Source organism: Quercus robur, chromosome 5, assembly GCF_932294415.1.
Source record: "Quercus robur chromosome 5, dhQueRobu3.1, whole genome shotgun sequence".
Taxonomy (NCBI): domain Eukaryota; kingdom Viridiplantae; phylum Streptophyta; class Magnoliopsida; order Fagales; family Fagaceae; genus Quercus; species Quercus robur.
The window spans coordinates 69,279,523-69,304,585 of NC_065538.1; the positions used below are offsets into that span (position 1 = coordinate 69,279,523).

At 34.2% G+C, this 25,063-nt stretch overlaps 2 protein-coding genes across 3 annotated transcripts; one reads left to right on the forward strand and one right to left on the reverse strand.

The window, feature by feature from the left end:
• Window positions 1-200: 200 nt before the first annotated feature.
• On the forward strand, window positions 201-3,534 carry LOC126726847 (heat shock cognate protein 80-like). The gene is made up of 3 exons (XM_050432245.1): window positions 201-451; window positions 1,204-1,345; window positions 1,478-3,534. Exons 1-3 carry the CDS (start codon window positions 326-328, stop codon window positions 3,334-3,336), a joined length of 2,127 nt encoding a protein of 708 aa, XP_050288202.1. The 5' UTR covers window positions 201-325; the 3' UTR covers window positions 3,337-3,534.
• An 812-nt stretch (window positions 3,535-4,346) lies between these two features.
• Window positions 4,347-16,880, reverse strand: LOC126726848 (calcineurin B-like protein 3). Of its 2 annotated transcripts, none has more exons than XM_050432247.1 (9): window positions 16,672-16,880; window positions 10,773-10,927; window positions 9,162-9,244; window positions 8,878-8,937; window positions 8,360-8,468; window positions 8,056-8,108; window positions 6,657-6,737; window positions 5,310-5,439; window positions 4,347-4,991 (listed from the first exon to the last, which is right to left on the reverse strand). In XM_050432247.1, exons 2-8 carry the CDS (start codon window positions 10,894-10,896, stop codon window positions 5,335-5,337), a joined length of 615 nt encoding a protein of 204 aa, XP_050288204.1. In that variant the 5' UTR covers window positions 10,897-10,927; window positions 16,672-16,880; the 3' UTR covers window positions 4,347-4,991; window positions 5,310-5,334. The 2 variants fall into 2 exon arrangements, with proteins under 2 accessions (XP_050288204.1, XP_050288203.1); XM_050432246.1 differs by having other exon boundaries at window positions 5,310-5,422; window positions 16,672-16,871.
• Window positions 16,881-25,063: the final 8,183 nt, after the last annotated feature.

Here is a 25,063-nt window from a genome sequence, read left to right on the forward strand (position 1 = left end):
ACAATTGGGAATTAATGATTAGAAGGATCAAAAAAAAAAAAAAAAAAAATTGTATAAAAACTTCATGATTGTTTGTTGAGAAGAAAAAAAGAAAAAAAAATACTAATAACACTATAAAGTATTATTAAACGGTGATACCTCAGAAGGATCTAGAAACCCTAAAAACAAAACAAAGAGCAAAGACTTGGGAGACTTAGGGCACTATATAACCACCTACACATACTTTGCCCTTTGCATCTCTTTCTTTTTCTGCATTCACTCTTGCCTCTGCTGCTTTTAGGTTAAAATTAGTATTCTTCTCAGATCTACGTAGAAAAAAGCAGCAATGGCGTCGGAGACTGAGACGTTCGCATTCCAAGCCGAGATAAACCAGCTTCTCAGCTTGATCATCAACACCTTCTACTCCAACAAGGAGATCTTTCTTCGTGAGCTTATCAGCAACTGCTCCGATGTACTTTTCCTCTCTCTCTCTCTCTAAACCTAGTTTTTGTTTTAGGGTTTTACTTGTTTTGTGGGTTTTTTGTGTTTTAGTGTTTTAGTGTTTAAAGTTTGTTGCTTTACATAATATGACTGTGAATTACATACATGGTTTTGCTTTTGTGATTCTGGGTTTTTGGTTTTTTGTTTTTTTTTTTTTGTTTAAAGTTTGTTCCTTTACATGGTAGGACTGTAAATTACATACATGGTTTTGATTTTGTGATTCTGGGTTTTGTTTTTTTGTTGGTTAATGTTATTTGTTTATTACTTATGTGACTATGGTGTCTCACTATTTGCCAAGCTTTTACTTGAAGAGGGTCTTGTAAATCGAAGCATTATTGGTTAAATAGGTGGATGGTAATTGATTTTGAGAGACATGTATATTGAGTGTGTGTCAGTGATGATAGTTATGGTTTAATCATTATTATGTGCAAAAGGGAGATCCTAATATGTTTTGATTAATAGTAAGCATGCTCTTTGATTAATTATACGTGTTGCCAATCTGACTAGTTTGTTGAGGATCCATGGTTGTCCCCAAAATTTTAGGACTAAGGTTTGGTTGTTATTGTTTATGTTAGCATTAATCACTCTTGTGTGGAATAAGGAGGTTCTAATATGCTTTGGGTTTTGGGACTAAGGCTTTGTTGTTGTTGTTTATATTAGTATTAATCACTCTTGTGTGGAATAAGGAGGTTCTAATATGTTTTGGGTTGACCTTTGACATAGGCTCTGGACAAAATCCGTTTTGATAGTTTGACTGATAAGAGTAAGCTTGAGGCGCAGCCTGAGCTTTTCATTAATATTATCCCTGACAAGGCCAACAATACTATCACCATCGTTGACAGTGGAATTGGAATGACCAAGGCTGGTGAGTGTCTCACTGTTTCCCACTGTTATGATGTTATTTCAGAATCCTTGGGTTCTTGTATAAGATAAGTTTCTATTTTTTAGTGTTTGTGTTTGTGTTTTTGACTGTTGAGTTTGTTTTTGTTGTTCACAGACCTGGTAAACAATCTTGGAACCATTGCAAGATCTGGAACCAAGGAGTTTATGGAACACTTGGCTGCTGGTGCGGATGTTAGCATGATTGGGCAGTTTGGAGTCGGGTTTTACTCTGCTTACTTGGTTGCTGAGAGGGTGGTTGTTACCACAAAGCACAATGATGACGAACAGTATATCTGGGAGTCTCAGGCTGGTGGTTCTTTCACTGTAACTAGGGACACTTCTGGTGAGAACCTTGGAAGGGGTACTAAGATCACCCTTTTCCTCAAGGAAGATCAATTGGAATACCTTGAGGAGCGTCGTCTTAAGGACCTTGTCAAGAAGCATTCTGAGTTCATAAGTTACCCAATTTCCCTTTGGGTGGAGAAGACTGTAGAGAAGGAGATTTCAGATGATGAAGATGAAGAGGATAAGAAGGAGGAGGAAAAGAAGGAGGAGGAGGAGGAAGGTAAGGTGGAAGATGTTGATGAAGAAGAAAAGGACAAGGAAGAGAAGAAAAAGAAGAAGATCAAGGAGGTGTCCCATGAATGGTCATTGGTCAACAAGCAGAAGCCCGTCTGGATGAGGAAGCCAGAAGAGATCACTAAGGAGGAGTACTCTGCATTTTACAAGAGTCTCACCAATGACTGGGAGGAGCACCTTGCTGTGAAGCATTTCTCAGTTGAGGGTCAGCTTGAATTCAAGGCTATCCTCTTTGTTCCCAAGAGGGCACCTTTTGACCTATTTGACACAAAGAAAAAGCCCAACAACATCAAGCTCTATGTCCGACGTGTCTTTATTATGGATAACTGTGAGGAATTGATTCCTGAATATTTGGGTTTTGTGAAGGGTATTGTGGATTCTGAGGATCTGCCTCTCAACATTTCAAGAGAGATGCTGCAACAAAACAAGATCCTCAAGGTTATCCGCAAAAATCTTGTCAAGAAATGCATTGAGCTCTTCTTTGAGATTGCTGAGAACAAGGAGGACTACAACAAGTTCTACGAGGCATTCTCCAAGAATTTGAAGCTTGGTATTCATGAGGATTCACAGAACAAAACCAAAATTGCTGAATTGCTTCGGTATCACTCCACCAAAAGTGGAGAGGAGATGACAAGCCTGAAGGATTACGTCACAAGGATGAAGGAGGGGCAGAGTGATATCTACTACATTACTGGAGAGAGCAAAAAGGCTGTAGAGAATTCCCCATTCCTTGAGAAGCTGAAGAAAAAGGGGTATGAGGTTTTGTTTATGGTTGATGCTATTGATGAGTACGCAGTGGGTCAGTTGAAGGAGTTTGAGGGGAAGAAGCTTGTCTCTGCAACCAAGGAGGGACTCAAGCTTGAGGAGACTGAAGATGAGAAGACTAAGAAAGAAGCATTGGCTGAGAAATTTGAGGGACTTTGCAAGGTGATGAAAGACGTGCTTGGTGACAAGGTTGAGAAGGTGGTGGTATCTGATCGCGTGGTGGATTCCCCCTGCTGTTTGGTTACTGGAGAGTATGGATGGACAGCAAACATGGAGAGAATTATGAAGGCTCAAGCACTGAGGGATTCAAGTATGGCTGGTTACATGTCTAGCAAGAAGACCATGGAGATTAATCCAGAGAACCCCATCATGGAGGAACTGAGGAAGAGGGCTGAAGCAGACAAGAACGACAAGTCGGTGAAGGACTTGGTTCTATTGTTGTTTGAGACCTCTCTTCTTACATCTGGCTTCAGCTTGGATGAGCCCAATACTTTCGGCAACCGAATTCACAGAATGCTTAAATTGGGATTGAGCATTGATGAAGACACTGCCGAAGCTGACACTGAGATGCCTGCTCTAGAGGAGGCCGATGCTGACGCAGAGGGTAGCAAGATGGAGGAGGTCGACTAAATCTAATTCATGTTGATGAATTTTGCAATGCCTGGTGCTGCTTCTTTGTTGGAGTAAACATGCTGATGCTATGTTAGAGCTTTATGGTTTTTTTTTTTTTTTTTTTCCTTTCAATTTTAGAGTTGATTACAAGTGCAAACTATATGCCCTTACTTTATGTTTCAACTTTTAAGATGTATGCTGATATTTATTTTTCTACTCTTCTTCCTCAAGTTGATTTTAATTTGCCTTTTTTTCTTTATTATTATAAAATATGTTTGCTCGTGGCAAAACTTGTTGGGTTTCTACAATATTTTCCGACTGCTGTTAGGTATTCCTGAATGATATTGAAGGACCATAGAGCCCAAAGGTTGAGGGATTGTTAGTTAGTGCCTTCTTGGTTATGTTTACAAATAGTTTGATAGCTTCTGGGGTGGTCCAAAGGAATTAAATGTGCGTTCAATTCTTTTCCTTGCCATTGAAATTTTTATGGTGGATGGTTCTGAGAGCATCGTGCCAATAGAATTCTGGTGCAAGCGTGGCCAGGTTCTTCATAAACCTTAAACCTTAGGAAGCTCTTTAATTTTTCTTCATGATCAAACTTAGTCATGATATTTTGAAAATGCTCTCAAAAATTCTAGTTGCAAAGCTTCTAGGTTCTTCAATTATTATCATTCATAATCGTTCACATCAAAATTATGACAAATGTTTTTTTCAAGTTATGACGTTTTCCTTTTTAGAAAGAAGTTATGACAAATGTTGTAACACAAAAGTTATCCATAGAATTTGTCTTGTAAATTCTATGAATAATTTTGATTTAATGCATAATATATATATATATATATTTTGGGTAATTTTTATGGCTAATTTGTATCATTTTTGTGTGCAACAAGAGGTCTATCTTCTTAATAAAATACAATTAATCATAATTAAAAAATAAAAAGTTCTGCTGCAATTTCCAAAATTCTGCGGCTCTTTGTTTGAAAAGGCTCATTTGCTCACAATAATAACATAGCTTGAAAAATACACGATTAGTAACACTTTCCATTCATTGCATCATCCAAGATAATCTGCTGAAAACATCAATGCAGAAATGGTACCATACACATGTACACAAATCACCGAGTGCCAGTGTTTACACAAAAGGGGACAAAAAAAAAAAAGGCGCTTTGCAATTCTTTTTACTGAAAAAGATCGTTATACAAACCTACAATAAGAAAAATGAGGGAAGCCAAGGCTACAATTTCCAATCAGTTTTCTGCACTTCTGCTTTTAGTTCACCTCATCTGAAAGTCATGGTATACTTTACAAAGTGCTAATAGCACAAACTCAATTTGATCACTGAGTATGGTGAAATGCCAGAGAATTCCTTCCCCCTCTGATTTCCAGTGAAGCAAACAAACACTGGGACCAACCAACAAACAAATAGCTCAAACCCATTTGGTCAAAAGCTAAAATGGTCAAACCAAATGGGGAGCAACTTTTGTTCATCGAGAATGTAAAATAAATAATTAATCCTCTCTAACGATGAACCTTTGCACAGAAAAAGCTACATTGGCAGTAAGAGAAAAACAAGCTCTTCCAGCTAAAGACTATCAACTTGACGTCAGCTAGAAACTCAGGTGTCGTCAACTTGTGAGTGAAAAACAAAACTTGGGAATGTGGTGGTGATATCTCTGTCCAAGAAAAAACGGATGGATGTTAGCATCAAGAGCTTGAATTTAGAAATTATTCATGATGGAGAGGCCATCATGCTCTAAACATGACATGAGCAGTGAAATACCAGTCTATAATAACAAATAACACATGCGTCCCATCAGTGTGAGTTCAACAAAACTAACTATTTAAAATCTAGTAAGAGGGACAAATGTCACATAGCACATTTCAACAGGAGACACCATGTATCAAATTTCAATAGGGATCTTCCATCTTTGATGACATATTAAGTGATTCTCATTTGTGCAGGGAACATAGAGCTGTAATAAATAACTCACTTGAGATATTGAAGAGTCATGTTTTTCAGAAGGGATGGATGTCGCAAAACAAGGTTTCGCCACTCTTCCTTGTCAATCTTCCCATCATGCTTAGTATCAGCTTCCTCAAATGTCTAAAATAACCAAAACACTAACATATATGTGAGAGGATTACAATTGCAATATCAGTCATATATGCATCCACAAAAGATTGATTAATTCTACACATCATCCATATATGCATCCACCACAGGAATTTTACTGCTACAAAACCAATGGTCTAATGGTCTAGTATATTATAGAGTTGGCATTGGCAGACCCATCTTGAGGAATTCAGACGTTGGAAACTCCATTTGTTAGTTATACCAGTTGCAATGTGTCCATCTTGAGGGTGGATTTTGTGGTATTCAGATTCTTCAATCATGGCAAAGAGAAAATTGAAACAAAAATAATTTCTACTCCAGAATTTGTGAATGGAAATTACCATGAGAATAGATGATAACTATGTGATATTTAATAACATAGAAAAACAATTTCAGTTCCTTCATAGCAGTACAAGCCCTTCTACCAGTAATTCAAAATTTGCTTGCCAAATCAGTACATGTTTGCTTCATAATCATAATATTAAAATGGGAGAGAGTACTGTTTTATGTTATAGGGTTGCCTCTGTTACATTAGAATCATTTAGCTCCCACTTTAATAACATCCCCATGGGGATTTTCAGTGTCATACTTTATTACCAAAAAACATGCTCTACCACAAGTAGTTTTTAATGCTAAATGCTTTCCTGTAAAATACTTGTTTATTATACTTCCTTGTCAAAACTCCTCAGTGTAAATCCACATCCACATTAATCATGCATTTTTTTGAACAAATAAAAACTATTCAATTAAGCAACCATTTCCTAACAACTTCAAGAAAATAGGCCTTCACAAAGGGTCTGTTTTTGGATCATATCCCTTTTTCTTGTTTTAAACAATAGAAACAAGCAACATGCCTTTGTTTTACTTCCATTTTTTTTCAAGGAATTGTGGCAAGTTTAATATGTTCTGTAAGATTGGCTTCAGTTCCAGGGCATAAATAGAAAGGAGCAAGAAGAAGAATTGATTGCCATGCATGAAGCAACGTGGCTCTAAAAGGAAACATTTTTTTTTTAGTTTGTTACACACACACACGCAGTGGGCCCTAAACCCAAGATCTCACCCTCCATCCCATTATTATGGGAGGAGAAAGTGCCTATTCAGCTATAGCTCATTGGACTTGATCAAAAGTCAAAACACATGGACTTGATCAAAAACATATATAGCAATGATCAATATCATTGAGAACTGAAATGTGAATTGAATTAAAAAAAGAGAAAGGAAGTACCTTATCAATTATGCTTTCTATCACATCATCTGAAAGATTCATTCCAGATTCAGCAAGCGTGGCCACTACCATTTGCTTTACCTATTCATTAAGATGATCAACAATCAACTCTCTTTAGATGCATGCCCGAGTGTTTTTTCTTCAAAGAGAGATTAGAAGAAAAACTAAAGTTGTGGCAGGTATGAGATACAAAGTTAGGCAAATGAATCATTAATAAACTCATATGAATCAGTTCCAAAATTTTTAGGTAAAAGCAATTTAGAAGATGGAAACAGCAAAAGGGTGAAAGTGATTTTATCATCATGATTGATCCATGCGAAAACAGAAGGTGTACTTCCACTTTCAGTGTGGTTGGGATCAGCCTGCTGCACTGGCCTAGCTGGCCAGCTCACCAGATCAAGTCCACTGCAACCAACCCCTAAACCTCCAAAGTATGACTCTACCATTGCAAAGGTGATATTAATTGCACGTGAAATCTTCATTCATTGCTAGGGAGGCTTGAGAATTTTGAATCTTCCCATACAGGGGTATCTGGCTGCCATATAAGTCCTAAAAGAGTTATTTTGACCTTATCTTCTACAATGTATTTAGAAGTGAAACATGAAAATCTTGACTTTCGAGAACTTGTAGCTTCATATTGGAAGCTGCAAGGTCCTTTATGAAAGATTCATCACATATATATTTTGCCTTACCGAGTCAGCCCTTTGCAAAGCTCGCCCATTCAAAGCCCTAAAGTTCTAAGAGGCCACTATCATGATTGAGAATGAGCCAGATTATGATTTCAGTCAATCAGTCCTCCACACTGATGCTTCAAATATGTAAAAACTTTCTCTATTATATGCCTTGTAGAATGGACGAAAAGAATACATGTGACTGACTCTAAATAATCTATGGAAGATCCATCGCCAACCCCAAATTTTTGGGACAAGGGATTTGTTGTTGTTGTTGTTGTTGTTCCACATATTTCCAGGATATGCAATTTTTGTTCAGTATTCTTATTTTTTATTAAAAAAGAAACAAAGAAAGAAAGATAGGATTTCATAAGAGCAATGAGCCAATGAGTTCCCTAATAGAAGTTTAGATAACTCCATTGTCACCTCAAAGAAGTATAAAATAGTCTGAACAATATTTTGTCAACCACATTTTAACCTCCTACGGCTAATATCCCAGAAAACTACATTTTTCTAAACACCCTAATAAATGGAAAAAAAAAAGTTATAGAAACAACTAAATTTTCCATTTTTAAAAGATAAAATGCTAGAAATCATATAGTATACACACACACACTCACACACACACATACAGTTTCTGTAGATTAAAATGCCAAGTACATAATTAGTTTTGCAAGGGTAGTTGACAAAATATGCTATATTCACTCAACAGCAACTAAGAGCAATACCTCCTGTCTCTCGATGAACCCTTGCTGTTTGAGATCATACAATTGGAATGAAACTGCAAGAAGGGAAATGTTATGCATCCCCACCACACAATCATAAGGCAATCACCAAGAGAGAAAGGGCTAACAAGAAAAAAGCTAAAACAGAAGAATTAAGCTATGACACCCCCTCAAATCCCCAATAAAAAAAATTATGAAGGCATAAAACAAGAATTGTACTCAAGCTACAGCTCCCTATCTCTCCACTAAATCAAGGCATTTAATTTGAAAGGATTTAACAATTTCTGAATACTTAGCTGATACTTACACTCGATCTTATCATCAATTGGTGCATTGGGGTGAAAGACAGAGAGAGCACGTGCAAACTCTTCAAAATCTAGTATCCCATTGTGCTTTGTATCAAACAAGTCAAATACCTACAAAATTAGAAAAGCAGATGGTTATAAATAGCACAAATCTTCTTTTTTTGGCTGAGGCACAATTACTTTCTTAGGGCTCATGAATGAACATGTGTTCATAAAGGATTTCATGAAAATTTAGGCAAGCATGTTGTTCAAGCAGTCAAGCTTAAACTAGCCTGCCATGGGTTTACATCCCAAAATGGGTCCAAAGGTTTAAAGCCAAAATAAGGTCAATGAACCTGTGGGTAGATATTTTAATTATATAACATGTCAGCAGATCTACAAGATACAGAAAGGCATTCTAAGAAAATAATTTCATGTCTTCCAAGTGAAAAAAATAAAATAAAATAAAATTATCTGGGACATAAGCGGATCAAAGCCAAACCAATAAAAACTGAAGAGTGGATATATAAAAAAGGAGTACCCGATCAGCAAATAAGCTTTCCTTTTTGTTTGTCTTAAATAAGGCCAGTTGAAATTCTTCCTGAAAGATAATATTAAGAGGACAACCATTATAAACACAAGTGAGATAATTCATAAGCAATATATATCAATACTCAAGCGAGATTATTTTTCCAGTTCAATAAGAGAGTTGTCATTACAATTAAATAAAAAAAAAAACAAAGTTGCTTTCTGCTTGAAAGTGCAAGGAATATAATAAAACTCAGATATAACTAGAATAGTGGTGTACATTACAGCATTTGGTACCTTATTGATTAACCCGTCATCAATTACAGCACTGCTTATCTTCTTAAACAGTTCATACAGCGCTTCTATCTCACTTACACTAACTGCATTTGAAGTAGGAAAATTTAAAAAACTTAGCATGCTCCAAATGTTTAAACTACTTCATAAAGTGTAAAGATATAACTAACTAGCACAGATCAAATATTGGAAAATGCAGTAGGGTGGTGTTAAGAATCACTTAGGATATCAGCGAGGGATCACATCACCCATGAGGACCTAGATGTGCCCCTGGGGCTATTGTTGCAACATGTAGAAAATTGAGAAGCAAAGTACATCCTTTCCCCGGTTTTAAGATATGCTTTTTATTTATTTTTTTTTTTTGGGGGATAGGTTAACAAAAAAAAAAAAAAAAGATCTTGAAACAGCTGAGCAGATTCCCATTAAAGAGGCCTCAGGTAATATCAGTTTTTTTTGTGATCAATTTGTAATTTGGAAATCAAAATGAGCTGTTCAAGTGTTCATAATCAATAATATTATTAAAAGGGACAACTCTTCCATAACTTATTTTCCCAGGCAGTGGCGGAGCCAAGATATTAATCCAGTGGGGGCAAGGTTAAAAGACAAGATTAAGAGCAAATAATTCTAAAATTAATAGTAATAATAATAATTAATAGCAATGTAATTGCAATACAAAAAATTATTTAAATATAAATAATAAATTATTTTTTTTCAAGTTTGTTAATTTTTTTTTAGGTTATTTTCCCTAGCTTATTAGGTACGAACTTTTTAAAATGTCACTTCTTTCTTGGTAGAGTATATTAAAACTTTACTTTAAAATAAGCCAAATATGCTACAATTTTAAGCAATCCATACATAAAAATTTCAAACATAAAATTTGATTACTTAAAAGTAAATTAAGAAAATAATTCAATGTTATATGTGCATTGATTGTTTAAAAAGGGAAAAAAAAATTAAATAGAATCTAACATTTCCTTCTCTTTCAATTATTCAAAATTTTAGTCTATAACAAAAACCCTAAAAAGTATGGACAAAGTTAGCTAAAAATGGTTTGACCTAAGTTTTTTTTATTTGAAGTTTTAAATATGGCTAAAGGGAAGTAGGATGGAATTGGAGAAAAAAGGGGAGGGTCATGGGTAATGTATGACTTACAAACCTTTTGCGTTTAATTTTTATACAATGGAAGAATAGAGAGAGCCCCATGTTCTATCAGTTCCATATTAACATTTATACTGTTATTGTTCAATAAGATTGCTAAGAGACTAGAGATGGAGTATTGAAGGGAGGGGGAAGATGGGAAGGTGCTGGGTCCAATTTAGTGTATCTAATTTCAATTGAAGATCATGTGAATTGGAGTTTTGAACAGAAACCCTTTGCATTTAATTTTTAGTTTTAAGTATTGTGGGAGGATTTCAAAGTGGTGGTGTTAGTTTTTAGTTCAACATAGTCTAGTAAAATTTGGTAGCTTTGTTGATACTGTATGGAGCATATCAAAGGATTTTTTTGGCGGGATCGGGCAATTGCCCCCCTCTTGCCCTCCCTGGCTCTGCCATTTTTCCCAGGTACACTTCCTGACATCTATAATTGGAAAGTTTATCAAAGAAGGCAACATACAGACTGTCTCTCTTGCAAGAGCTTCTGGATCTTCAAGACCCTTGGGTTGCTTGTATATCTCAGTGTCACAACAATTTATGAAGGCAGCACACAAACGCTTAACACCGTCTAAGCACTGCACCATGATCTTTTCCAGATGTCAAAACACTCCATACCTGTGTACAAGGAAAAGCTAATTCTTGAAATATGAACTCTCCAGCTAAGAGAAACCCAAATACTAGTCATTAATTGAAGAGAACAATTTTAATCTTTTTTATTTCTACAGCAGACCCATGCCTAAATAGTGAATGGTTAAGGAAACAAAGAGCACACCCCCCAAAAAAAAAAAAAATCTAGAATGCTTATTACAGCTAGTTTACTCTTGCCTAAACTTGCAAAAAATTATCAGCATTTGCCGAATTTAAAATTGTATTCTTAAAGACACAGGACTGTGATGAGAGTATATTGTCCTACATTAAAGTATAAAGGTTATTTGTGACACATTGATGTGTCATCAGTCCAGTGAGTTTGATGAAAGTGACAATAAATAGTGGAGGCGATTAACTGAAAATCAAGTGGGTTATCAAAAAGCACTGCTGGATAAAGGAAAGGCATAAAATGACTATGATCATAAACATATATATCATCTTTATAATCCTGATTAGAATTTCCAAATTAGCTGACATCATACGAGATGAAAATATGCATAATCAGCACACACACACAAAAACCCTGTATTCAGCAGATTTTTAAAACAATTTCCATTTTGTTCAGTTTTCTGATACCCTTCCATTTTGCTCAGTTGGAACTAACAATCTTGATCTCAGTCATGAATCTACTTGAGCTTTATGCATTAATATCTAATTTATTATTATTTTTCTTTATTTTTAACATTACTTTAAGTTCAATTAACCAAAAGTGATACTATTTAAAAATATTACCAAACAAGTAAACTTTTACAAATATATTTCAAACCATTTCCAATTTTTCAGTTTTCTAGTGAAGCTATGATTTTTCTAGAGACATTTTTCACATCAGGAATCCAGAAATTAATAAGCTGATGGAATTAGCTACCCAAAATATTGACTTCATATGGTAACATTAACTCCAAACAGAGGGACCTTGACATAAATGCATACAAATGTATTGTTAACATTCCCATGTATATATGGCATGCTCATTAATGCATTAACACAGGAGATCAATGGTCAAAAAATAGGGGAAATTACACTTTACCACCCTAAACTATGCACTAAATTACACTTTGCATCCTAAACTATCCAACTGCACACTTTGCACCCCAGTGTTATTTTTGCCAGCATCTTGCTGCATGTGACAAGCACATGTTTCTTGCTTGGGTGAAACAAAGTTAAAAGACTGAAATACCCTCCTTCAAAATCAATTAAAACAAAACCCAAATTTTTTCACATCTCCCTCTGTCTCGCGTGCGTGTCATCCTCTTCCCTAGATTCAGTTTCTTGTAAACCCTAAATCTCCAATTCGAAAATTGCCTCTGCTCCAAGCCTCCAACAGCGCGACACCTTTATTTATTTATTTATTTGTTAAGATGCCATTGAACATCTAAACAGACAAAAATAGATATCTAAAATCGTCTGATATTCTAAAATCTAATAAAAAGGTTCAGTTGCATCAAATTAGAAAACGCAACAAACTGTGTATTCATCACACCATAGATTCTCAACATCAAAGGTTAAGGCTGAAGCACTACTCGCCTAAGATCTCAAGTGCTTACCATCAGGTATGGTCAACTACCAGGCAATCACACCCAAAAAATAAAAGCCAAGACTTAAATAAGTCCCGGCATGGCAATTTTATAAAAAAGAAGTTGAAAAAAAAAAACTAATTTTCTCATAAGGTTCTGAAGAAAAATCCTGCATTAACCGAACTACAAAAAGGTGGTCCAGATTGGTGAATTCATTAAACAACAACCAAATTAAAGATATGTTTCGAGAAAAGACAATTTCACCACCCACCGAGAAAAGCTAGTAACAAACACCATATGAACATCTAATGGTTGAATATGTTATGAACGAACCCCAACATCAACTAGGGCATGGCCACCTTGAACGGTTGAACCATGGTTGTTATAAGACCGCCCACCTCCCCTGCCACCCCTTCCTCTATTGTTATATAATAGTTCCAAGGATAATAATTTCCAAGCTGTTCATAATTTCAGAGGGAGATCTAGAAAAATTTGGGTTTTGTTTTAATTGATTATGAAGAAGGGTGTTTAAGGTTTTTAACTTTGCTCCACCTAAGCAAGAGGCATGTGCTTGTCACATGCAGCAAGATTCTGTTAAATATAACAGCAAAAATAACATCGAGGTGCAAAGTGTGATAGTTTAGGACACAAAGTGTGCAGTCGGATAGTTTAGGATGTAAAGTATAATCTAGTACATAGTTTAGGGTGGTAAAGTGTAATTTCCCCCCAAAAAATATATAAGAACAAAGTACACTATGAATAACTTCAGGAAAAACCTAAGCTAACGCCTTTATGTACACCATTACCTAGAGAGACAGCAAATATGGAGCATGAAAATTGTAAAGCTGTGATTTACAATTATATTTTATGTTGGCTTTATTCCATGACAAAAAGTGTTGTAATTGCATTAATTTTGTTCCTTGTGTTTTGTGAGATTTTATTGTATTAAGTTTAGTATTAAGTTGGTGAAGAATCGAGCATGAAATGAAGAATCAGTGCAATTTCGTGACTAACTTGCAAGAAGCTCGCGAGTAAAGGTTCTCGCGAAAAGGACACATGAAAAGCACATGCTGGAAGCTGAAAAGTCATACCAGGCTATCAGTTTCGCGAGTGTCTCACGGAAAGGGCCAACCCGCAAGATACTTGCGAAACTCTCTACCTGGAGGATTTTAAGTGTGACTTTCTTACCCTTCACCCATACTATATATACCTTCATTACCCACAAAAGAAAGAGAGACTATTTAAAGAGAAAAACAATAAATAAGTTTTCTACAACATAACACACCCATCTTTTAGAGAAAGAGTTACTCATCCTCAGTGAGAAATCACTATAGTCTCTTCTCCTTACCTCTCCCATTGTCATACTTTAAGAGGAGATTTGTACCCAAACACCACATTTTTAGAGTGTAGAGAGTGTTTTGGAACTTGGGGAGCTTTTTTGGATTTGCCAAAAGAAGCTGGTGAGGCTTGACGGATGCAATCGGGCGTATTGCAAGATTGGAAAGCTAATAAAGACGTGACTCCGAGAAGTCTATTGGTAGCAGGAACTTGGAGGGCTCAAGTACATTGGGTAGACTAAACTTGGAGGGCCTTTTGTTATTCGTGTACTCCAACTTTATTCTCTAGTGGATCGATTTCGACTTAGAGGATTGTGGAGAGATTTTTCGCTGAGTTCTTCGGTTTTCTCTTCGATAACACGTCTTGGTGTTATCTTGTGTTTGCGTCTCTCTTCCCTTAGTCTTGTGCTTTACATTTATTGTTTGTTGTTCATGTTTATGCACTAGAATAGTTATCAGTTCATTGCGCACATTTACTTTTGTTCCACACTTTGATAAAGTAAGAGTACAATCAATCTAGCCATAATTTAAATTTTGGGGTTTGAACAAGCTCTTGTGTTTTAGCACAAATCCGAGCTTTCAAAAATAAAAATAAGCAACCAATTGTAACAGGTGTCTAAAGAACATTGTATGTGACCTGAGCCCAATTTTGCAGAATTAGATTCTAATACTGCTAACATATGTAGCAGCATCAATGATTGCTTTGAAGTCCCACCCAACATGCAACAATGAAATTCAATCACTTTTTATCACTATAAATACTTATATACATACATATAAATAAAAGGAGAAGAAACATCAGAAACTTAAAATTTGTTTTCAACCCTGGATATTTGTAAAAATCCAAAACCTCCCCCTCCCCCTTTTCTTCTCTATTCTTACCAAAAACTAAGCAGATGTGAATAAAAATTCCTCGTACCATTTTTGAAAACAAAAGATGTGTGTATAGAGAAATTAAACAGGTAACAAAGGAGTCCAATCTACTCTCTTTGTCACCATGTAGATTTAAGAAAGGAAATTTCAGAATCTAACAAATTCTTTACAGTCAGCTGATATAAGATTCCAAAATTTATGTTCCTTCTTCTCCATCCTCTCGGAAACAACATATTATAAATGCAATGTCATATTTCACTAATAGAGAAACTGCTAAGTTCAATAATAGATTCAAAATCTTATTCCAGCATGTGAAAAAGGAATCCAATCTGCTCTTTTTGTTGCATGACATAAATTAGAAAAAGGAACAGAAACATTGGTATCTCATCCTACATATCTTTTCGTTTTTCTCCATCTCAGCAACAAAGAAAGCCTATGTGGAATACTACAAATGCATGCACAAATGAAAAATCCAAGATTTTATGCATGGTGAAACTGCTACAAATATATTAGAATCAATAACTAGTTTGACAAAAGAGAAATAACAGATTCTTTTGTTGCCGTGTAAATTAACAAAAGGAAAGTAAGCATTGGGACCTTATATAATTTGTACCCTAGACTGTGCTTTTTCCTTTTACTCTGTCCTCTTGGCAACAACCAAAGCAAAATTGTGATATGAGAAACGCCCATACAACATATAAAGTTAAGCATAAGTACATAGCTGTATCAACAACTGGATTCATATTCCATTTGAAAACAATAGAGAGGAAAACAATCTGCTCCTTTGTTGCCACGTAAATTAATAAAGAAAAAGAAACAGTAGGATCTTACTTCATTCATACCCTGGATCACTACAACAACACGACATTCCTTTCCCACAGTTTGTCCTCTTGGCAACAAACAAAGCATATGCAATATGAAAAACATCCGCACTCTTGGTGAAATTAAACCTATATATATATCTTGCTTATTAAAGCATTTATATTGCAATAAAAGAATAGCTATATATGCATGCAGGTAATGGGCAGCAGGCTAGGCCATGTTCTTTCTACAATCATTTAACTTGCAGCTCACTGTGATTGCCCATGACAGAGAACTTTTTGCCTTATATTCTAGATGCTTAGAATTAATTCATTCCCAAGTAATTCTTTTGTGACAACTCAAAAGTTTGTTAAACCAGGTGAATCTTTTGGGGATTCATTTCCATTGTTTCCCATAAATGCTTAAACAGCATTACCTAAAACAGATAAATTAATAAATGGCGACCCAAAACAATGAAAAACAGAGACTTTAATCTGACGGAATTTTCCTTGAAATCAACCTGTTAGATTAAATGATTAACTTCACAATTTCCAAACATCTTAAGCTTTTAAGAAAATAAGTAATTTTTCATGGTATTAGAGCAGAAGGCCTGGGTTCAAATCCTGTCTCCATCTTACCTTCCACTTAAAAAATTCTCACGTGTTGCGTCCCACTTAATAAGGGTAGTTTAGGCCCACATGTGGACACGGAGTATTAGATTAAATAATCAAATTCACAATTTCCTAACAATTTAAACTTTTAAAACAATCGATAATTTATCACTAAGAACTTAGTTAATAATAAATAGATATTAGAGGCAAACAAAACAGAACCCAGCAATACCATTGTCAATTACATACATTTGCAAACACATACACGGACAAAAATACATCCAGAGAATGCAATGAATTATGGCAATGCAACAAACAGAAACACCAACAGATGCCAATTCAAAGAAACCCGAACTTTCTGGTCTAGGAAATCAAATGCCACCATTGGAAACCAAAATTGAATAAGACCCATATCAGATCAAACAGAAGCCACCAAAAAGATTTGTGCTTTTCATAATTTACACGACAAAAAACATTAGTTTTTTTTTTTTTTTTTAAATGAATGATAACATGAATCAAGTCAAAGAGAAGGAACTACAACATAGATGGATATAAGGGGCAAGAGGGGTTTTTACCTTTTCAGAAAAACCAAGAAAGAGGAAAAAGGAAGAGCCACCAACAAGATGAGAAGGAAAAGGAGGACGAATCAAGATTTTCAGACATGTCTAACGAACCATTTTTTTTTTTCCCCTTATGTTGTTATAAATAACCAAAGATAAAAGTAAAAAGAAAGCAGCTTTTATAGTATTATGGAGGTGGGGTTCTATTCTAGTTTAGTTTTAAAAAGCAGATTCGTGCTTGTGAATTGTGATTAATAAAACAACGTCAAAGATGGTATCTGTGTTTCTTAAAGGTGCGTAGCAGACTAGTAGTTAGCTATATTTGGAAAGTGTTTGGTGTATGGATTAAAAATGATGTGTTTTGTTGTTTGAAAATATGTGTAAAAATATGTGAAAATATGTGTAAAAATACTTATAAGTGAAAAAATATGTGAAAATATGTGTAATATTATTTAAAAATTAAAAATTGTTATTTGAAATGATGTATCAAACAGCTCTTAGTTTGGGGGGGGGGGGGGGGGGGGGGTGGGGTGGGAATCAGGTACAGTTGTGAACATTAGAGTTAGGTGGTCTTGCCGCTGTCATTCACCTTAGCATAACCATAAGTCCATAAGTAGAAAGTAGACACCAAATTTTTTTTTTTTTCTAACTTTTTACCTAAACTTTGATGGATCATATAATAATATAATAAAAGCCGTACTATAAGTGAATTCATAAAGGACTTAGGCTACTCCAATCATAAGTTATTATCACTTAGTGTACTTTTGGTTATTCAACAGGTTTTCGATAATTTATTTGCAAGTGTTTATCAAAATATATAATTCTTAGTAATTTTTATGCTAAATGTGTATGAAAAATCTAAAAATTAGTTTTTTTTTTTAAATTAAAAAAAAAGCCAGTTTTGTTAAATTTTAGAAAAAAAAAAAGAAAAAAAAATTTAGACAAAAATCTAAAAACTAAAGGTTTTGGGCTAAACAGACACTCAAACAAATTATGAGAAAACTTGTGTGTAATTGTAACATTGCTCTTCACCTTATCTAACTCTACAGTAAACTTTTGGGTTAAGGTTGCCACGTCTTGCTTAGGACATTTGATAAGTCTTAGCCTCTGTTTGGATGTTGCTGAAAGTAGTATTCAGTTGAGCTTGCGTCTGAATGAGTGGGTCCCATGTACTATTTATGAAACTTATAAATGCTTTTTTTAACAAATTTTTTATTAAAATTGAGTCCCACGGTACTATTCATATATTTAAAAATTATTTCGTTACAGTATTTTTAGTTTTCAACAATAAGGGGTATCTAAATAGACCCTTAGGGTACGTTTGATACACTGAATGTAGATTACATTAGGAATAGTAATCTTTATTAATGGAAATAGAAGACATTATAATGGAATAACTATTACTATTCATAAGTTTGATTGTTACATATGAAAAACTTGTAAAAGATGATGTATAAGGAAACTTTATATTTTTGGAAATATATTAATTTTAAAACCTATTATATATACTAAGGAATAGTTATTACATCCATTTTAAAGAGGAATAGTTATTCTTAAATTTAAAGAATAGTCATTCCAATGTAATAACTAATCCATGTAATAAAGATGCAACTAAATGACCGAATTGCTATTACACAAGAATAACTATTCTATTACAGGAGCTATTACAGCATAGCAAACGTACCCTTAGTGTTTGTTTGGCAAGATTATTTTTGCCAATTTATTTTACTATTTAGCTTATTTTTTGTTACTATTTATGGGTCTCACTGTACTTTTTGGTACTATTCATGAGTCTCACTGTACTATTTTAACTAATTTTAATATTTATTTATAATATTTTTAGCAAAAAATTTTTAATTTCAACAAAATAAACAGATCCCAAACAGACCTCTATTAGTATAAAAATTACTGTTGAAAGAGATTGATTGAACCAACTCCAACTTACTATGCTTGGCTTTTTTTTTTTTTTTTTTGATGGGACTAGGCTTCGCTAATGTGAGATATGGTTTACATTTTATTTAATTTTAAACTTAAAGTAAGTCTTTTTATTTTGATTATAATAATAGATGGCTTTGATATGAACGTTATGGGGGACGTGCTCTCAAAGGTATTGTTATGGAAAATTCAAGCCAACTCTAAGATTTGGTACGATATGTCACGTGGGAAGATGGAGTTGTCTGGTAGAAGTCAGAGAGAAGAGGCCTATTAACTATTATTAGGTGCCTTAGTGGTGGTATTTGTTGTACAATATATATATATATATATATATATATATTTTGAGTAATTCTTAGGTAATTCAAGCTAACTTTAAGATTTGGATATAATATGTCACGTGGGAAAATGGAGTTGTCTGGTAGAAGTAAAAGAGAAGAGGCCTATTTAATTATTATTAGGTGCCTTGGTGGTTTTTTTTGTACAAAATATAGGATTTCGCTTATCTTTAATAGTTTTTTAATTGAAATTTTCTTTTGTTTTAATAAAAAATTGTCACATCACCACTAACTAAATAAATGTGGATATTAAAATCCATTACCACTTATCATTGTGTATTTTAAAATAAGAGGAGACCTCTAGTTAAAAAAGTACTAGAGGTAAGCAAAACCCCAAAATATATATTTTGAGTAATTCTTAGGTAATTCTAGGCACAAAAAATGGTGTTTTTTTCATCTCATATTTATATTGTGGTCCACTTATTAAATTCATTGTGAAATCTACTATAAATGTGAGAGAAGTAAGCACAATTTCTCTATGTTCTGAAAGTACTTAAGAATTTTCCTATATTCATAAGCATGCTTTTTGTTGGTAAAACAAATGTTTGTATCACATACAAAACATACGTAGCGAAAGAATAACGGATCTACTTCATTCGCAATTGATAACATGTATTATGTAAATTTTAGAATTTAAGAATAAGAGAGCATACCTTGGTGCGGTGAAATTCAAAACTAAATATTAGAAATACTTAAGAACACTTTTAATCTTCACTCCAATTCCACTTATGCCCAAGAAGTGTGGCCTCTCAATCATTATATGTATGTGTTCAAGGGAGAATAAGAGAGTGACTTACACTCACATACACACCATTTCATTCACCACAAAATTATATATGTTTCTCTCCTTATATGTAACTGATTATCTAATTAGGCTAGCCTTTTGGGTCATTCCAATTGAGTTTTAGTATGTGGCTTGGAGTGGGACCAAAAGGGGCAAATAAGACATTAGCTCTAATGGATTTTAGGCCTTTTTGTCAACTCTTGTCAAGCCCAAAATTACCATTAATTATATTTAATACCACTATATAAATATAATTATACTTTAGGCCTTATTAATAAATTATATCTCAAGATTTTATTATATATTCAACCCATTCATTAAAATATTCGTAGTAATACAAAGTCATAAATGTTGACTGTCACTTTGAAGATTACTACATTTTAATCATTGAGTACTCGGTTTAATCCTTTAAGTTATTTATCATATATTTATGAAATCTAATTTCATAAATATATATACTTTAGTAACTTCTTACTAAAGTGGTTAGGCCTGATACTCTGAATAACCAAACTTATTAAACTTATCTTAAGAGAATATTTTATATTTCCGTTAAGAGATTATGAATTCCATCTTGAGAATATATGTTCCTTCAACACTAAATGTGGCTGCCCAACATACTGAGGTTTTGATCATGACTTTAGATTTCACTTCTGATATATCAAAGTAACCTACACTTCATGATCATATTCATTATTCTCTTAGAATTGAAAATTCATGTAAATAGAAGTTGTGAGATTTATTATTCATTTGACAGTCGTTATTAGAATAATAAATCTCATAACGGTCCAGTTCAATATATCTTAACATTTAAAACATATCAACATATCAACTAAAAGTCTTCACTTCCATGATCAAGACAAATTATCTTAGTTGATATGTTATAGTCTTCGCAAATGAAATGCCCAATTTCATCACCGACTACGAACTAAAATTTTGAGTTTACAAAGAACTTGTAATCTATATTTTCTGTGACTAAATTACATAAATCACATACTATACATCTCATGGACTACATGATAATGTCTAAATATTCATGTTACCATTATTTTAGATAATAATAAAACAATTTTATTAATCACAACATAATGTCATATATAGTATCATACAATAGGATTTAAAGGGCACATATACTAACAATCTCTCACTTGCCCTAAAGACTACTGTGCACTAATCTAACTCTCATTCCCTCCAAATGTGACTCAAAAGTCCTATGGGGCAAGACTTTGGTAAAGAGATATGCTAGATTATTTGCACTATCAATCTTTGGTACTACTGCATCTCTTTAAGCAACAATGTCTTGAATGATGTGGTACTTTCTTTCAATATGCTTTCATTTCTTGTGATTTCTTGGATCCTTGGATTGTGCATCCGCTCCACTATTGTTGCAGAACAATGTGATAAAAACTTTCTCAATTCTCACAATACCAAGATCAGAAAGGAATTTCTTGAGCCAAACAGCTTCCTTTGCTGCTTCACAAGTAGTAACATATTTAGTTTCCATGGTGGAGTCAGCAACACCAGATTGCTTAACACTCCTCCAACTTATGGCTGCACCTCCCAAGGTGAACACACAACCTGAAGTGGACTTTTTGAACTCAAGATCTGATTGAAAATCTGAATCTGTATAACCAACGATAATCAAATCCTTACACTAGTAAACAAGCATATAATCTCTCATTCTCCTTAAATACTTGAGAATATGCTTAACGGCCTCCCAATGTTTTGGTCCTGGATTTGATTGATATCGACTGACTATGCCAACTAAATAATAGATATCTAGCCTAGTACATAGCATGGCATACATGAGACTTCCCACTGTAGAAGCATAAGGAACTTGTCTCATTGTCTTTTCCTCTTCAAGAGTCTTCGACCTTTGGTCATCAGACAGAAGAACTCCATGTCTGAAAGAAAGTAATCCTTTCTTGGAGTTTTGCATGCTAAACTGCTCTAGAACTTTATCTATATATGCAGCTTGTGACAAACCTAATATTCTATTCTTTCGATCTCGCCAAAACTTGATCCCTAGAATAAAGTTAGCGTCGCCCAAGTCCTTCATATCAAATTGGCTTGACAACCAAATCTTTGCTGATGATATTACCCCTGCATCATTTCCAATGAGTGGAATGTCATCAATGTAAAACACTAGAAACATTACTACTTTATCTCGATGTCTTTTGTACACACATAGTTCATCAAGATTTTGTTCAAAACCAAATGACTTGATTGCTTGATCAAATTTGATGCTCTATGATCTAGATGCTTGCTTAAGTCCATAAATGGACCTTTTCAACTTGCATATCATATGCTCTTGGTTCTTTACTATGAAACCTTCCAGTTGCATCATATAGATTTCTTCTTCAAGATTGCCATTTAGAAATGCAGTTTTGATATCCATTTGCCAAATCTCATTATCATAATGAGTAGCAATGGATAAGAGAATTCTGAAATATTTAAGCATTGCTACTGGTGAAAATGTTTCTTCATAATTGATACCTTCTTTTTGTGTATATCCTTTCGCCACTAGCCTTACTTTAAAGGTTTCAACCTTTCCATCTATCCCTCTCTTCCTCTTATAAATCCATTTGCAACCAACAAGTTTAATGTCGTTAGGCGCCTTTACAAGATCCTAAACTTGATTAGAATACATAAAATCCAATTCAGATTTCATAGCTTTGATCCAATGATGTGCATCTATATCTTTTATTGCCTCTTCATAAGTGCAAGGATAAGATTCAGCCTATTCTAAGATAGCTTCATAAGTTTTTTCCAGACCTATAAATCTTATAGGTGACCTTATAATCCTCCCACTACAACGAGGCACCTGTGTACTAGACATCTTATGAGTAGAATCTTGTGGTTTATCTAATACGACCACATCATCCCTAGTTTAATCCATTGGTTGTTCAATTATAGGTTCATCTATTTCAGCCGAGACAACTTTACTTCTAGGATTAAAATTATTCACATAATCATCTTCCAAAAGTTTGGCATTAGTACTAACAAATACTTTGTTATCTTTATGATTATAGAATAAATAACCCTTAGTTTCCTTTGAATACCCTAATAACATGCATACTTCTGTTTTTGCTTCCAACTTATCAGACTTCCATTTCAACACATGTGCTGGACATCTCCAAATGTGGAGGTATTTCATACTAGGCTTGCACCCATTCCACAATTCCTTAAGTGTTTTGGGAAATGATTTTGAGGGAACTAAATTTAAAATATGCATTGTAGTTTTTAGTGCATATCCCCAAAAGGAAATTAGTAAAGTTGAATAACTCATCATGGACCTAACCATTTCTAAAAGAGTCACGTTCCTTCTCTTTGCTACACCATTTTGTTGAGGAGTTCCAAGTGCAGTCAATTGGGATACAATTCCATTTTGAGTTAAGTAATCCTTGAAATCCCTAAGAAGGTATTCGCCACCTTAATTAGATCGAATGGCTTTTATGCGTTTACCCAATTGATCCTCAACTTCAACCTTAAACTCTTTGAACTTTTCAAAAGCTTCAAACTTTCGTCTCATTAAGTACACATAACCATATCTTGAGTAATCATCCATAAAAGTGATGAAGTACTCATAACCTCCTTTTGCTTGGGTTGACATAGGACCACATGCATCCGTATGAACTAATTCAAGCAACTCTTGAGCTCTTCTACCTTTTGCATTAAAAGGTCGTTTGGTCATTTTGCCCTCTAAACAAGATTCACAAATTGGAAATCCATCAAAGTCCAATGGCTCTAAGAGTCCATCTTTGATCAATCTTTGAATTATGTTTGAATTAATATGACCTAAACGCAAGTGCCAAAGATATGCATCATTAGTAGAAGGAAACTTTCCATTTAATGATTTTACATGAGAATTATTACCTAATTCAGAATTGTATAATTCATGATTATCAAAAGTTAAAATATAAAGACCATCAACAATATTGCCAGAACAGATAAACATTTTATCCTTCTTTATTACAACATTGTATTTCAAGATAACATAATATATGTCTATCTAAATAAGTTGCAGAAATTAAATTCCAACGAACATTAGGTACATATAGACAGTCTTTCAATATTAAAACTCTAGAACCAAAACACAAATTAAACACTCCAACAACTACAACTGGAATTTTGCTCCCATCAGCCAAAGTAAGAAACATTTCCCCTTCATTCAGCTTTTTGGTCTCCTGGAACCCCTGCAAAGAATTCCAGATATGATTAGTACAACTTGAATCCACACACCAGGAATCCGTGAGATTTTGTACTAAACATATTTGAAGAAGGAATGAACTTTTCATACCCTTATTATTAGCAGTTTTGAATTTTGGACAATTCATCTTCCAATGATCTTTCTCACCAGAATGGAAACACTTTCCTTCGGTGTAGTCCATCTTCTTTCCTTTGTTGGCAACTCCTAAGGCAATTTGTTTACCATCTTGCTTGGTGAAGTCATTCTTCTTCTTCTTTTTACCCTTGCCTTTCGACTTACGTTGAGAAGAAAAAGCTTCAACCATGTTGGCATCAACACTTGATGTACTAAGAATGCCTTTTGCCGCCACCAATTCATTAATTAATTCAGACAATATATAAATTTTTTTGTTCGTGTTATAATTAAGTCTGAATTCCTTGAATGATTCTGGTAGTGACTGGTGTATCATATTCCTTGGGATTCTCCATCAATATCGGCACCTAAAACCTCCAGTGTATTCAAATGAGAGATCATCCTAAAACAATGCTCCCTTACTGAAGTACCTTCAGCCATTTTGGTATTATAAATCTGCCTCATAGTTTCTTGCTTAGCAGAACAGTCTTGCTCACCAAACATCTCATTCAGACTTAGATTATGTCCGAAGCTAGTTCTACATCCTACATTTGATGTTGTGGAACATTTGAGATAGATGCTAAGATATAGCGCTTGGCCATCTCATTAAATTTCTGCCAACGATCATATCGCTATTTTTCCTCAGGAGGAGCATCTAATGATGGGAAGTTAGGACAAGGTTGACTAAGCACATACTTGTGCTCTTTAGCAGTTAGAATAATTTCCAAATTTCTTTTCTAGTCAATATAGTTGGATCCAGTCAGTTTGTTTTGATTAAGAATAGCAACAAATGGGCTAATGATGCCATGATTTAAATCTAAAAATAATAAACGTGAATATAATAAGTAAACCAGACATTATCAATTTAGCATATAAACATATAGTATGGAACCTTAATAAAACCATAACATAAAATATGCAACGACAACCCAATCCATGTCTATAATTCCTTGGTAGCAAGTATATTATAAAACATCATGATTGATTGAGAACTATTCTCATTATTAGTGCTATCATGATAACTCTTATCAAACA